Source organism: Musca autumnalis, unplaced genomic scaffold (assembly GCF_047663935.1).
Source record: "Musca autumnalis isolate F117 unplaced genomic scaffold, ASM4766393v1 scaffold_1, whole genome shotgun sequence".
NCBI classification, from domain to species: domain Eukaryota; kingdom Metazoa; phylum Arthropoda; class Insecta; order Diptera; family Muscidae; genus Musca; species Musca autumnalis.
This window is the reverse complement of record NW_027411644.1, coordinates 20,592,962-20,610,044: the sequence shown is the minus strand read 5'-3', so window position 1 is coordinate 20,610,044 and position 17,083 is coordinate 20,592,962. Positions and strand designations below refer to the sequence as shown.

Below are 17,083 nucleotides of genomic sequence, written 5' to 3'. Positions count from 1 at the left end.
GTACGTCCATTTTAGAAGTTAACCTAAATTTGGACAAAATATTAGAAGATCCAAAGTTTAGACCAAATTTGTTCAAGAGATATCGTCCATACCATTTAAGTGACATTTTTTAAATATTCGGGGGAAGTATCGGAAGTTGAAGACCGGGAGAGTTATCTTGCGCTCCAACCACTACACACGGTGTCATAGGCGTTTTTGCAATTTTTAGGTTATTTTCTCAGAAGTTTGGATTTGCCCTTAATGATACATGTACCGTCGTAAGCGGGGCAGTGAATACAAGTTGCTACAACAAAAAACAAAGAGATTCGAGAACAGGTCCTAAACTGGACTTTTCCGAAATTTTGAGTGGGACGAACCCGAAGGAGTGGACCGTGGACCTCATCTAATCGATATAACGCATCTTCAAACTTAGACTTAGTCTTAGGACAAAATATTACGAAAGCCAAATTTTGTGCCAAATCGGTTCATCCGTTCGAGGGTTGTCGTGCGCTCTACCAGCCAGCCAGACGGACGGACATTGCTTAATCGAATCCAAATTATCTGAAACTGGTTTCGTCCAAACATACTTGGGGTTTAAAACCATTACTTCGATGAGGCATAAATGCTGAGGGTATAAAGAATCGCTGGAGGAATTTTTAAATAAATCGCTGTCAAAGTTCAAATTTTTAGGTTTATTTTAGGTTTTCAAGATTTTGCTTCCCAGGTGTAAGCGGTTTTCATTGGAAGTTACTTAAGGGCACTGTACATGACAGTGTCTTATAAGGAGGCGATGCAGTCAGTGCATTGTTCAAATTGGAACTTCTATTTTCAAAAATGGTAAAACCTACAAAAATATAATAAAGGCCAATGTTGTAAAGAATTTTCACAGCTACAATATTTTCTTTAATCCCATTTAGATATGACTTGCTGTTTCCAAGCCAAAACGCCAAAATCGTAATAAACCCTAAAAATGTGAACTTCGACTGCGATTTATTTGAAAATCCCTCCGGCGATTTGTTTCGTTTTTTTATTTTCCTTATCTATGAACATTGTGGTTTCAAAATTCGCAAAAACTTCCCAGGTGTAAGCATCTTTAATTTAAAGTTAGTTAAGGCGCACCCTGTGCAATTAGTTCCCAGCAAAATTTGAAGGAAGAGGTTTCATGCGATGACGTGATTTCATGGCATCTTTTGCATTGGTTTAAACGAAGTGGTGAAAGATCCGATCTTTTCATTAGCATTTGAACCAATGAAAAGGAAGTCGTCAAAGATCCGATATTTTCATCAGCATTTGAACCCATGCAAAAGAAGTCGTGAAAGATCCGATCTTTTCATCAGCATTTGAACCCATTCCATCGATCCAATAGAGATGAATTTTGTATTTTTATTTATACACATTTTTCTAAATATATAAGATTAATTATTTACAATAGGCTTGATGTTGTCGAAGTCTCGAAATCATAACCAACGTTGTTTAAACTCTCGTCGTAATGATAATGTCATTGCAAAGGGTCGGTGAAAATGGCATGCCAAAGCATTGGTGGAAATGACATGCCAAAGCATTGGTAAAAATGACATGTCAAAGCATTGGTGTAAATGATATGCTTTGGATCCAAAAATGAATATCATCTTTTGGGGTCTTACTTACTTACTTAGCTGGCCCATTACAGAACATTTGTTCTATAGGCCGAACTAAGAAAAGATCTCCAATTCTCTTTATTTGTTGCTTCGCTTTCTGGAATTCCGCGCCTTTTCATCTCATCATCCACTTGTTTGCGCCATCTATTCCTTGGCCTGCCAATTCTGCGTGCACCGCCAAGCGGTCCGTGTTTATACACCTTTTCAGCGGGGTCATCATCGCTCATTCTTATGATATGGCCTAGCCAACGCAATCGCTGCATCTCGATACGTTTAACAATATTGATGTCGTTGTACAGCAGATACAGCTCGTGGTTCATGCGACGTCGATATTCACCGTCAACGCAGATTGGTCCGTAGATCTTTCGAAGAATTTTTCTCTCAAACACACCAAGCACTGCCATGTCTGCTTGCGCAAGTACCCAGGCTTCGGAGCCATACATCAGCACGGGTAGTATCAGTGTTTTGTAGAGCGTTATTTTTGTTTGACGAGATGTGGCTTTGTTTTTGAACAGCTTACTTAAACCAAAGTCGATGTCGTTTGTTGTGTTTACGGAGGTGCCGAGGTAGACGAAGTCTTTTACTACCTCAATATTATAGGAACCAACTTCCACAGTCGGTCCGAGCTCAATGGACGCATTGCGCGTCGACACCATCAACTTGGTCTTCTCACCGTTTACCGCCAGACCCGCTTTAGCAGATTCTCCTTCGACCTTCATAAAGGCATCAGTTACTTCTTTTACTGATCGGCCTATGATGTCTATATCATCAGCATAAGCAAGTAACATGTGGCTATTGGTGTAGATTGTGCCACTTCTTTTGACGTTTGCCTCTCGTATAACCTTTTCCAGCAGGATGTTAAAGAGATCACACGAAAGGCTGTCTCCTTGTCTGAAACCTCTTTTGGTACCAAACTCTTCGGAGAGGTTCTTTCCTATTTTAACTGAGGACCTCGTGTCAGTTAAAGTCATTTTGCAAAGACAGATGAGCTTTGCGGGGATACCAAATTCAGACATGGCTTGGAATACCTTTGAACGCAGCGGGCTGTCGAAGGCTGATTTATATTCGACAAAAAGGTGGTAGGTGTCGATCTGCATCTCTTGGGTCTTCTCCAGGATTTGCCGCAGGGTAAATATCTGGTCAATGGTGGACTAGCCAGGTCTAAAGCCGCATTGATATGGTCCAATTATCTCGTTGACCATAGGCTTTAGTCGTTCGCACAATATCCCTGACACTATCTTTTAGGCAATAGGGAGTAGACTTATGCCCCTATAGTTAGAGCATACAGTCTTATCTCCCTTCTTGTGGACGGGGCACAGGATACTCAGGTTCCAATCGTCGGGTACTCGTTCTTCCTGCCAGATGGTGCTAACTAGTTGATGAATACACCTTATCAGCGTTTCGCCTCCGGTTTTGAACAGCTCGGCTGGTAAGCCATCGGCTCCTGCTGCCTTATTATTCTTCAGCCGATTTATTGCTGTCTTTACCTCATCTTGGCTGGGCGGATACATTCAATACCATCTTCTGGGATTGGGACTGTGGTATCATCGTCTTAGCTACTATTGGATACAAGCAGATTGGAGAAATGTTCCTTCCATATCCTGAGCACGCTATCTGTATCTGTTACCAAATTACCTTGCTGGTCTCTACAGGAGGATGTGCCTGTACCAAAGCCATCAGTTTGATGCTTGACTCTTTGGTAGAATTTTCGGACTTCATTCTGGCTCCTGTACATCTCGATTTTTTCACACTCCCGCTTTTCCATCTCTCTCTTTTTTCTGCGGAAAAGACGTTTCTCCTCTCTCCTTTTCTCCCTGTATCTCTCTCGTGCGCTACGCGTTGCTATGGATTGTAAAATAGCCCTATATGCCGCATTTTTCTCTTCGGTGGCAGCACGACACTCCTGATCATACCATGGATTCCTTGGTGGAGGCCTCTGGTATCCAAGTATGGATTTTGCGGCTGTTTGCATGGAGTGGGCAATGCTTTGCGCTGATATGTTATCGGGATGAGGAGTGCTTTGATTAAGCAATTGGGCTAGTTGAGTGGAATATGCTGTGGCTATCTGTTGTGATTGCAGCTTACCGATGTCTAACTTTCGTGTTGTGTCTGTTCGTACTTTGTTTGCTACGTTTAAGCGGGTGCGTACCTTTGCTGCAACAAGGTAGTGGTCCGAATCAATGTTTGCGCCTCGGAACGATCGTACATCCAACACGCTCGATGAATGTCTTCCATCTATCACAACATGATCAATTTGATTTCTTGTTTTCTGATCTGGAGACAGCCAGGTGCCCTTATGAATATCGAGATGATTAAATCTGGTACTGCTAACTACCATGTTTTTTGCAGCTGCAAAGTCAATCAGCCTCATACCATTGTCAGATGTTTCACTGTGGAGGCTGAATTTCCCGACTGTTGGGCCAAAGATATTCTCCTTTCCAATTTTGGCATTAAAATCGCCTAGAATGATTTTAATGTCATGGACAGGGCAACTGTCATATGTTTCTTCTAAGCCCTCGTAAAATATATCTTTGGTCTGTTCGTCCTTTTCTTCAGTGGGAGCATGAGCGCAAAAAAAAGCTGATGTTGAAGAATTTAGCTTTTATTCGAATTGCAGCACGTCTTTCATTCACTGGGGTGAAGCTGGATACCAGATGCTTTAGTCTCCGACTAACTACGAATCCACAACCAAACTCATGCTTTACGTCATGGCAGCTATAATACAGTGCGTCATCGTTAGGTGTTGTTGTGACGCCTTTCCCAATCCATCGTATTTCCTGTATGGCAGTAATATCGGCCTTGTACTTTTCAAGTACGTCTGCCAATGCGAAGACTGCACCTTCTCTATAAAGAGTGCGAACATTCCAGGTGCAGATTCGCAGATCACGGTCCTTAAAACGTTTGCGGGGTTCGTCAACTTTAGAGGGGGTTGTTTTTCTTTTCTTTCGTTTTTTCATAGTATGCTGTTTTTTCTAGGGGAGGGTTACTAACCCGACGCCCAAACCCAAGTTTTTAACGTTCTTATGGGAGAACGTGCGGCACATGTTAGCTCACTACCCTTAACGGGTGTTAAAGGCAGTTCCCCAGGTGACACCACGGGGAGGTCAGTGTCCACTTGAGATGAAAGAGGGACCAAGATAAATCCTGGGCTTTGCCATGTTAAAACCGGTCAGGACCGTTGCTTGGTATCTTCCATCCCCTACGTCACCCTTTTGGGGTCCACGCTCATATAAAATTCATCGATGAAGATGCTAAAAATATGACATGCCAGATCATTTGCACCCATGATTGAATGGCATCTTTGGCATCGAACATTTTGCTGGGTTAATTATACCCTCCACCATATGGAGGGTATAATTAAATTTGTCATTCCGTTTGTAACACATCGAAATATTTGTCGGAGACCCTATAAAGTATATATATTATTGATCAGCATAAAATTTTATGTCATTTAACCATGTCCGTCTGTGCGCCCGTCGGTCTGTCTGTTGAAATTAAGATACAGCTTGCAATTTTAAAGATAGAGAGTCAATATTTGGTACAGAAGTTTTTATTACTTGCAGGATGGTTGGTATTGAAAATAGGATATATCGGTCCACGATTTAATATAGCCCCCATAAGACGGTACCTCCCGATTTTCGGTATTTTGAAAGTTTTAGCTTCATTATCCCACCAACATGGCTAAAATTTGGTATTTAGTTATCGTTGGGTGTATACAACTTTCCACCTGAAATTTGTTGGTATAGGTTCACGCCTTCATAGAGCCCCCATAGAACGGTACCTCCCGATATTCGGTATTTTGAAGGTTTTAGCTTCTGTATCCCACCAAAATGGTTGAAATTTGGTAATTTGTCTTCGTTGAGGATATAAAACGTTCCCCCTAAAATTTTTCGGTATATGTCCACGCCTTAATATAGTCTCCATAGAACGGTACCTCCCGATATTCGGTATTTTGAAAGTTTTAGCTTCATTATCCCACCAAAATGGCTGAAATTTGGTATTTAGTTTTCGTTGGGTGTATAGAACTTTCCACCTGAAATTTGTTGGTATAGGTTCACGCCTTCATATAGCCCCCATAGAACGGTACCTCCCGATATTCGGTATTTTGAAGGTTTTAGCTTCTGTATCCCACCAAAATGGTTGAAATTTGGTAATTTGTCTTCGTTGAGGATATAAAACGTTCCCCCTAAAATTTTTCGGTATATGTCCACGCCTTAATATAGTCTCCATAGAACGGTACCTCCCGATATTCGGTATTTTGAAAGTTTTAGCTTCATTATCCCACCAAAATGGCTGAAATTTGGTATTTAGTTATCGTTGGGTGTATAGAACTTTCCACCTGAAATTTGTTGGTATAGGTTCACGCCTTCATATAGCCCCCATAGAACGGTACCTCCCGATATTCGGTATTTTGAAGGTTTTAGCTTCGGTATCCCACCAAAATGGTTGAAATTTGGTAATTCATCTTCGTTTAGGATATAAAAACTCGTTTCACCTGAAATTTGTTGGTATAGGTCCGCGCCTTCATATAGCCCCCATAGAACGGTACCTCCCGATATTCGGTATTTTGAAGGTTTTAGCTTCATTTTCCCACCAAAATAGTTGAAATTTGGTAATTAGGCGGAGCTAAGTACTTTCACAGATTTAATTTTGGTGGAGGGTATAAAAAGTTCGGTCCGGCCGAACTTAACGTTTTCTTACTTGTTTTATTTCTCACGAAGTCTTGATGCTATTGAAATTGTTTTACATATAGGTATTTTGCATGCATACTATTTCTACTATTTCCAAAAATATGTATGCAAATACGTAAAATTTTGTCATAAATTTGATTTTTCGCGATTTTGTTAAACTGGTTTCTAAACATTTAAATTAAAACGATAATATCTTTTGTACGCACCGATCAAGGTTTGTTACAAAAACAGATATGGAATGACGATTTTTTCTTAATCATTGTAGCAAATGTCATTGAAAACTCAATTTTAAAAATCTTTGCCCATATATCCTCAGCCTAAGTACAATGTACATATCGTCACCATAAATGCCGGAAGACGTAACCCACAAAACCAAAACTTTACAGGAGAAGCAAAAAACTTTATAAAATTAAAAACTGTTTTATGGAATATTAATCTTATGAAGGCGAGTATGGGATATGGGATATTATCGATCATATACGAAGGGGAATCAGTAGTGAAACCAAAACCGCTGAAGTGCTTAGTTTTGAGATCCTCCATTACAACAAAATCTGCAATATTATACCATTTTCCGAAATGCCATTTCTTTAATAGCATCGTTGTTTTTTAACTTAAAAGTTTGAAATTTTGCCAGAGCATGTATTTAAGCTTTATGTATCAGATTACGTCAAAAAACGAATTTCGATTTTCATGTCGGTTACGTCTTCGGGCATTTATGGTGACGATATATACTTTATGGGGTCGCAAATGATTATTTCAATGCGTTACAAACGGAAATACGAATTTAATATACCCTCCATAAAATGGTGGAGGGTATAAAAATAATATTTTTAAAATAGCAAACATTGGGATGTACCGTTATGTGGGTTTATACCAAAATATGGACATATGCCCACAATTTTTGTTGAGACTTTAGAAAATGTGGCAAAAATCTTAAAAATACCTTACATGGTACCCTTACACGTGGGGCTCTTCCAAAATGTGGACCCATATTCAATACCAATCATCTTAGAATTACTACAAATAACTATACAAAATTTCTATAATTTCTATTAGATATTGTGACTTATCTCAATTATATGGTAGAGGGTATAAAAATATACCATATATTATAAAGAAATCAGTTCAGTTACTTTAGTTTTGGCCACCACTGTTGTACTGTTAGACAGAGCCCGACCAAAAAACTAACGCTCACGACTTTAGTTTGTATCTCAATAGGGCAACGCTAAATATCAAACCGGCAATTAACAACTTCTGTTTTGTTTATGAATGAGATGCAGGGAGAGGGATTCGTTATATTGTTCTCGCCGTTTGAACATCAACAAACATTGATCAATGCCAAGGTTTACAATAGCAGCACAGTGTAATGATTTCAACAAAAAAAAATCGACAGCCAAGCAACAAAGCCCATTCAACGTTCTTCTCGTTGTTCACAACAAAAAGATACGAACACACCCTGTGTAATTAAATTGTTAACAATTAAATAAACTGAGCATTTGTTCTATCTGTAGAATTAAATATGGCCATATACGATAATATTTCATCAAATCTCAATCAAACCCCAACTAGTATTAAGCGTTTAGTCTGCCAGCATACATAGCAGAAATTAAAATAAAATGGTTTACTGGGGCAAGTATTTTACGTTGATTGTCCTGATATTCCTGCTTGGTGGGGTCTCCAGGGTTCATGGGGCAAAAATATTGGCCATATTTCCATTTCCAGGACCATCACAATACTTGGTGGTTCAGCCATATTTGAAAACCTTGGCCTCAAGGGGTCATGAGGTGACGGTTATTAATGCATTTCCTCAGAAAAAGCCTTTGAAGAACTATCGTGACATTGAGGTGCCAGAAGTTTTAAAATATGTTGGAGGTTAGTATAAATCCGATTTTGCTGGAACACATTATAAAATTGTTGTTGTTCGATTTCAGATGTACTTAGCTATGTGGACATTGGCATGAATAAAATTGAAGAAATTTTGGCCGGTTCATGGTATTACAGTTCCATTGCCAAGGATGTCATGGATAATGTTAATGTCCAGCAATTGCTGAAATCCCCAGAGGAACATTTCGATTTGGTAATTGTGGAAGTTTTACAAACTGATATTTTCTATGGTTTTGCAGAGCACTTTAAGGCCCCTATAATAGGATTTTCTTCATATGGCACTGATCCTTATATCGATGCCTTGGTAGACAATATATCACCCATGGCCTATAGTCCTCTCTTCAGCGGAAATTCAATGGAACACATGGATTTTTGGCAACGTTTGGAAAATATGTGGCATAATTTACTAATGCTATGCCACAGAGTCTTTGTACACAATCCCATACATGATCGTTTATATTGGGAATATTTCCCCAATGCCACGAGATCATTGGAAGAAATGCGACAAAATATCTCCTTGATATTATTGAATCAGCATTACAGCCTCAGCTTTCCCCGGCCGTATGTCACCAATATGATTGAAGTGGGAGGTTTTCATTTGCAACACCAACCACAAGCTTTGCCACAGGACATTGAAGATTTCATTGCAAATTCCCAGCAAGATGTTATCTATTTCTCCATGGGTTCGAATATCAAAAGTGAACATTTCCCCGAACCTAAGAGGAAAATTATTTTGGAAACATTTGCCAAGCTACCCTATAAAGTTTTGTGGAAATTTGAAAATCCCTCCTTGATGCCGGACATACATGCGAACGTTTTCATTAGTAAATGGTTTCCTCAAGGAGACATCTTAAGTCACCCTAAGGTGAAACTTTTCATTAGTCACGGTGGTCTCCTCAGTCTCACTGAATCCATTTATCATGGAAAACCCATACTCGGAATGCCCATATTTTTCGATCAGCATCGCAATGTCGAAAGGGCTAAACAATATGGCTTTGCTCTCTCAGTTGATTATAAAACATTAAATACAACCGGATTTTTGTCATGTATTAAAGAAATTATGGAAAATCACAAATATTTGGCGAATGCCCAAGACATATCTCGCCGATATCGTGATCAACCCATGGATCCTTTGGAAAAGGCCATCTATTGGACGGAATTCGTAATGAGACATCGTGGTGCACCGTTTCTTAGATCACCGGCTCAGTATTTGAATTTTTGGCAAAAACAAAGTTGGGATTGTGCTGCATTTTTATTGTTGTGTATTAGTGTTGGTTTAATTGTTTTAGTTAAATTATGCAAATGTATATTTATTTCCTTGACAAATGTTTTATTAAAGAAAAAATGGAAAAGTGATTAGTTTTATGTACTTTTGATTTAATTAATAAAATAATTAATAAAAATTATTTTACGAATAAATGAATTAACAATAATAACACTGTGCAGCAGCATTTTTGGGGGGTGGAAAATTTCTTTTGGAGATGAAAGCCCTTGATGAGTATACTAAGAACCCAAAAGGAAATTTTCGCCATAGGTCAAGTTTCTAAGATATCGCGCGATGAAGTTTTTGATTTTTTCCCTATAATACTTGGGAATATAGCTCCATGTCTCTGTTTGGCGTTGTTGTAGCTTCGTTTTGAGGTGACATGTCTTCAGTCAAATCGATTGGCGAATCTTTTTGTAGAACATTTCATTCTTCTAACTCAATGCCTTTCATGTCCTTTTCGTCCTTTATTTCTTGAACCGTAGTGAAAGTACCACAAGATGAGATTTTTCAGCATCCAAGTATTCTAGAAACTTGTTGCTCAGAAGATTTCAGGTGCGGTTCTCTTAGACAACTAATCGATTTTGTCCCGTTTTCATTGTCATTTTGAACATTTATTCGGACTTGGTTCAGAATTAAACTATGTTTTGTTTTTCTGTATATTCGTTACTGGTTATGTATAGGTATGTAGACATAACAATTGATTATTGCCTATGTAGACATCTGGGGCGCTTCTGAAATTTTTACCACAAATAGCTCTTGAAATGACGAACACGTTAATAACAAATTTTCTTGGAGGATAGATCCGGTTATCTCAATTTTTGAACCGGATATTCCGACATTTAAACCGATTTTTGAACCGGTTCTAAGTAACCGATTAAACTTATATGTATACCATTAAAAAGCTTATAGAGTTGTCAATCAGAATAAATTAATTCGCTTATGAAAAATTTGTTAGTTGCAGTTCTACAACAAAAAAACCGTTTTCTTAAACCGTTTTTAAGGAAAATTATCAGTACGCGGATATATGGAGATCAAAGGCTGGGGGGCGAACAATTCTTTTTGGCTATGAAAGTCGATGAAGATAATATTACGAGCCCGGGAGGACAGTTTTGACAAAGGTCAAACTTCTGAGTTATGGCGTGATCAAATTTCGTTAGGGGTTTTGTCATGTAGGTATGTATAGTTTGGGAATATCCGGTTCAAAAATTGAGATAACCGGATCTATCCTCCAAGAAAATTTGTTATTAACGTGTTCGTCATTTCAAGAGCTATTTGTGGTAAAAATTTCAGAAGCACCCCAGATGTCTACATAGGCAATAATCAATTGTTATGTCTACATACCTATACATAACCAGTAACGAATATACAGAAAAACAAAACATAGTTTAATTCTGAACCATGTCCGAATAAATGTCAAAAATGACAATGAAAACGGGACAAAATCGATTAGTTGTCAAAGAGAACCGCACCTGAAATCTTCTGAGCAACAAGTTTCTAGAATACTTGGATGCTGAAAAATCTCATCTTGTGGTACTTTCACTACGGTTCAAGAAATAAAGGACGAAAAGGACATGAAAGGCATTGAGTTAGAAGAATGAAATGTTCTACAAAAAGATTCGCCAATCGATTTGACTGAAGACATGTCACCTCAAAACGAAGCTACAACAACGCCAAACAGAGACATGGAGCTATATTCCCAAGTATTATAGGGAAAAAATCAAAAACTTCATCGCGCGATATCTTAGAAACTTGACCTATGGCGAAAATTTCCTTTTGGGTTCTTAGTATACTCATCAAGGGCTTTCATCTCCAAAAGAAATTTTCCACCCCCCAGACTTTGAGTTCCATTTTGTGTTACAGTGTAATTAAACAATTGTAACTAAATTAATAATAAATAAAACTAAATTAATAATACCCAGCAAAATTAAATGGAAGTGGTTTCATGTGAAATCATGATTTCACTGGTTATTTTGCAAGAGTTCAAATGAAGTCGTGAAAGATCCGATCTTTCTCATCGAATTTGCAAGAGTACAAATGGAGTGGTTAAGGATCCGATCTTTGTCATAATATTGTCAGAAGTTTAAATAAATTGACAAGTATCCGTACAAACGTACAATAAATGATCAAATAATCATGTAACCGAATAATTGTTTAGGGGTAGTTTACACTATATGTAAATGTCATAAGACATGAAACTTTCAATCGTTATATATTCGCTAATATGTGCAATATTGGAGATTTTCCTTTCGCCATTTACTCTGTACGTCCACACCAGCAATAATGTAATAAAACTACGTCTCCACATTGCCTCCGTGGGTAGATATGGAATGTTTTTATTTCGTGTCATATGACACATACATATAGTGTAAACTACCCCTTACTTGCAAAAGTTATTGTTAAAATGAAAATACAAGTCAGAAGAAAGTGATCGATAGTGGCAAAATTTGCATATTTTAATTAAAAATACTATGTAAATTGTTATAAAACAAAAAGAAAAATATATTTTGTGTTTGGAAACCTGTTTCATTTTGTGGAATTAAAAATAGGTATTAAAGAGAGCCGGTCTATAAACCATGAGCTGTACCCGCAGACCGACACCAATATAGTAAAACTTATCAAGCTGCATTTTGCACCAGTTCATTGTCATGACATCTTGCACCAATGCATTAGATCTGGATTTCCAACAATCTGAAATAAAATTTGCGGACCAATTATGCAATTTGTTGAATACAATACACAGATGATTTCTATCACCAGATTTCGTTTTTCTTTATTTTTATGTAATTTTCAAGATTATTATCTTTATGTGTTTTTAACATATTATATTGATCTGCCAAAATCATAGTTATCTCTTCCCATGGCTTCAAGATATTTCATTCAACTTGGGGTTCCGTTTTTTCAATATTCGATAAATTATTTGGCAATCTCTGCACCAGGCTCATCATTTGGGAAATCTAGTATAAATTTGAATTCTATTATTTTTAAACAATTTATTCTGTAATAGTTACCATGTTTTGGTGGTCTCATTTATACTTATTATTTAGATGGCTTTAATTCTAAACAGAACGCACCGATCTTCTACTATGCTTCTCCAATTTCGGATGCCATGTTTTGTGACATCACATTCAGCTTGGTCTTTCCATTGGAGTTTTGTCGTCAAATTGCTCGTATTCATATTCCGCTGGCTTTATTCATCCTCTTCACATGGCCCAGCCAAAGCAATAGTTGCAGCTCGATACGTTTTACTTATCGGTGTCGGTCGGCGGGTACAGCTCATGGTTTATAGACCGGGTCTCTTTTATACTTATTTTTAATTCCTCAAAATGAAACAGGTCTCCAAACGCAAAATATATATATTTTTGTTTTATAACAATTCACATAGTATTTTTAATAAAAACATGTAAATTATGGCACTATCGGCGACTTTCTTCTGACTTTTATTTTCATTTTAACAATTACTTTTACAAGTAAACAATTATTCGGGTACATGATTTCATTTATTGTACGGGTATCAACTTATTTAAACTCATGAAAATTCAATGAAAAGGATGGGATCTTTCACGACTTCAATTGCACTCATGAAAATTCAATGAAAAGGATCAGATCTTTCATGACTCCAGTCGAACTCATGATAATTCGATGAAAAAGATCGGATCTTTCACGACTTCATTTGAACTCATGCAAAAGAACCAGTGAAATCATGATATCACATGGAACCACTTCCATTTAATTTTGCTGGGTAGATGTTTTGGTTATAAGGATTTTTATACAGTCTAATGCTGATAATGAATCCCATGCAATTACGAACTTCCCACTTAAATTTTTAGTTCATTTTACAGCTTCATAAATCGCTATTATTTCAGCAGAAAAAAATGATGAATAATCTGGTAAAAGCGAAGCTTTAAGGATTTCCTCATTCAGAGCTTTAATAATTTGACAACTGGGGAATTGTCATTGAGCAATATTGTTTTGGAAAGTCTTGCTGTCGTGATTTCTCTATAATTTTCAATTGTCATTAAGTTGGCTTCAAATACCATATTGCTTATTCTTGTTGTGCGATGTGCTCCTAGAGCAACTCGCACTGCGGAGTTATGTATATAAATGTTTTAATCCAGTTTAAGGTAGAAGTGACAATCAGCTGTATTCTTACTTTTTTGTAAATTTAGTTTTCAAAATGTAATAGGGCCTACTCATGAAATTTGAAACTTCGACATTCGCTATCATAAAATACTGCTTTTAATCCTAAACGTGTAATAAAAATTACCTACGAGAGTTCTAAATGAGTTATATTTACATTTTGATTCAAATTTGTTCTATTTTAGAGGATTTTCAAAATGTATTTATGTTTTTCCTGAAAAAAAATTAAGAACGACCCTATTATTCAATATTTATCTTTGTCCATATTTACATTAGGCAATTTTCCTTGCGGCAATTGTCAGTTTGATGGAGAGAAAGGTGAGGCATATGGTAACCCTTTGCCTCTCAACACCCTCTCTCAACAACAAACTGACAATTTTGCCTAATGTAAATATGGACTTAGACAATTAATTTTCAATAACAACAATGTTGTTTTTGTAAATTTGTTAGTTGTTGTAATTCATGCTTATACCTTATATAAAGTTGCCTTGGTTTAAAATAGATTTTGCAGTATATCCACATAGAAAAATTCCGTAGTTTATTTTTGAGATAATGATAGAGGTAATAATGGAAATTAGTGTAAATGTGTTACACTGTAACTTGTTATTGGATAAACATTTAACTATATTAAGTTTGCTTTGTAGAGAAATTAATAATTCGTCAATATGTAAATTCCAATTATATTTATTGTTAATTGTTAAGCCGAGAATTTTCTACTTTTCTAATAAAGTTTTTTAATTAATCATTTTACGACAGATGGGTATACAGGCTGTGTACATTGATACTGTCCACAGATAAAGTGCAAATCGAATACCGGATACACAACAGAAATATTTTTAGATATTTAGAGGTTTCCTTGACTCATGTCACATTCTTCAGGAAGTATGAACTAGGTGACAAAAATATATGTTTTTTTGTGTCCGTTTGTACTTTATTTGCTATGTCTAATCTGGTACGTACCTTTGCTGCAACAAGATGGTGGTTCGAGTCTATGTTTGCACCTCGGAACGATGGTACATCCAACACGCTCGATGAATGTCGTCAATCTATCACAATGTGATCAATTTGATTTCTTGTTCTTTGATCTGGCGGCAGCCAGGTGGCCATATGTATATCGAGATGCTTAAATCTGGTACTATTTTTAGCCGCTGCGAAATCTATCAGCCTCATTCCATTGTCAGATGTTTCACTATGGAGACTGAATTTCCCGACTGTTGGGCCAAAGATATTCTTCTTTGCAATTTTCCCATTAAAATAGCCTAGAATAATTTTAACGTCATTGGCAGGACAACGGTCATATGTTTCTTCTAAGCGCTGGTAGAATATATCTGTGTTCTGTTCGTCCTTGTCTTCGGTTGGAGCATGTGCACAGATGAAGCTAATAATGAAGAATTTTGCTTTTATCCGTATTGTAGCAAGTCTTCCATTTCCTGTATGGCCATGTACTTTTCAAGTACATCTGCAAATACGTCAACTGAACATTCTCCATAAAAATGCCAACAATTCAGAAGCATATTCGCGATCTTGGTCCTTAACACGAGTGCAGGAGTTGTCAACTTTAGAGTGGTTTGTCTTTCATTGTTTTTATAGTACGAAGTTTTTTGGAGGGTTGGGTTACTAACCCAACGCCCAACCAAGGTTTTTAATGACAGCTCCCCAGGTGACACTACGGGGAGGTCAGTGTCAACTTAGATGAAAAGGGGACCATGAAATCCTGCGCTTTGTCATGTTAAAGCCAATCGGGACCGTTCCTTGGTATCTTTCATTCCCTACGTGCTCAATAAGTGTCTATAACTTAAGATAAGTTCAGGCAACGCTGCGTGGTAGAGTCACTTAATGTGAACATTACGTCGATAAATAGTTGTGCCCTGCATTATATGCTTGATATTAATCCGCTTTTGGAGGGCAATAACCGCCTGCTCATCATGAGTTTTGGCATTCCGTCCTAGGCAATGACCAGATGGGTATAGCGCTTGACGAACAAACTGACAGCTCCACATTTTGCACGACGAACAAAGACGCTCCAACACGAACAAGAAATGATTGCCGCAGCCCGCCAGGCATCACCATTGTGGTACACGGTCTGCTAAATGACGAGTCCTAACAACCTGCCATTTTCCTTGGCTCCGACCATCTTCCTAATATCGTCTCCATAAACAGACCAGCCGACATCATAACCTCTTACGGTCGTGAAAGACGGTCAGGACCGTTCCTTGGCATCTTTCATTCCCTACGTGCTCAATAAGTGTCTACAACTCTTAAGGTTACGTGTTCAGGTAACGCTGTGTGGTAGAGTCGCTTAATGTGAACATAACGTCGATGAAAAGTTTTGCCCTGCATTATATGCTTGATATTAGTCCGCTTTTGGAGGGCCATAACCGCCTGCTCATCATGAGTTTTGGCATTCCGTCCTAGGCAATGATCAGATGGGTACAGTGCTTGACGAACAAACTGAGCTACACATTTGATCGACGAACAAAGATGCTCCAACAAGAACAAGCAATTATTGCCGCAGCTCGCCAGGCATCACCATTGTGGTACATGGTCTGATAAATGACGAGTCCTAACAACCTGCCATTTTCCTTGGCTCAGACCATCTCCCTACTATCGTCTGCATAAACAGACCAGCCGACACCATAACCTCTTACGGTCGTACTTTTTTGTATCATGGAAAAGCTAATTTGAAAGAATTCAGAGAATTTACCAAACACAGCTTTAGAGAAGTGCCAATTCCCTCAGATTTTTCAGGTAGCTGATAAAATGTTTCGGGAGACCACCACAGCTGCAGCCAATCGCTACATACATATCTGTTAGTCCTATACTCGAAATTAGCCTAAATTTCCCAGCAGAGAACTCTGCAGAACTCTGAAGACCAAAGATTGAGGAAACTTACTCTAAAGTAAACAGGTATAAGAGGAAAAGTGGCCAGACCTTCTGAAGCAATGTAACACTGGTACAGGATTAAGTAAATTGTAAGAAAGAAGGACGACAGATTGGCATTTACTTTCAGCGGTGTGCGAGTTATTTTAAGCGGCAATTTATCAAGCACCGCGGGAGTGATAATGGAAAGAGGAGTGTTCTACGCCGTGTAAGAGCACCCTCAGCCAAACAGGCACCAACACCATTTAAGGTTTTTAGTTGCAAACTTCTTCACCAAAAATTGTCATAATGTAGCCCCCCTATATCGGAACCTCCTTGATTTGGGTATGTTGAAGGTTTTAGCTACATTCTTTGACTGAACTACCTGTAATTTGAGATTTGAAGTCCCTTTAGTCACGAAATTTTTTCACAAAAAAATTGTCAACCTAGGTCCAAGTTTTGGTATAGCCCCATAAAGGACTACTTCCCGATTTTCGGTATTTTGAGGGTTTAACCATTTCATTTTTTGACTGAACAACCCGTAATTTGACATTTGAGGTTCCCTGCAGTCGCGAAACTGCATCACCAAAAATTGTCAACATAGGTCCATGTTTTGGCATAGCCCCACA

At 37.9% G+C, this 17,083-nt stretch overlaps 1 protein-coding gene across 1 annotated transcript; it reads left to right on the top strand.

Annotated features, from left to right (window-relative positions):
• Positions 1-7,819: 7,819 nt before the first annotated feature.
• Positions 7,820-9,624, top strand: LOC141394653 (UDP-glucosyltransferase 2-like). The gene is made up of 2 exons (XM_073969414.1): positions 7,820-8,179; positions 8,239-9,624. Exons 1-2 carry the CDS (start codon positions 7,924-7,926, stop codon positions 9,549-9,551), a joined length of 1,569 nt encoding a protein of 522 aa, XP_073825515.1. The 5' UTR covers positions 7,820-7,923; the 3' UTR covers positions 9,552-9,624.
• The last annotated feature ends 7,459 nt before the right edge of the window (positions 9,625-17,083 follow it).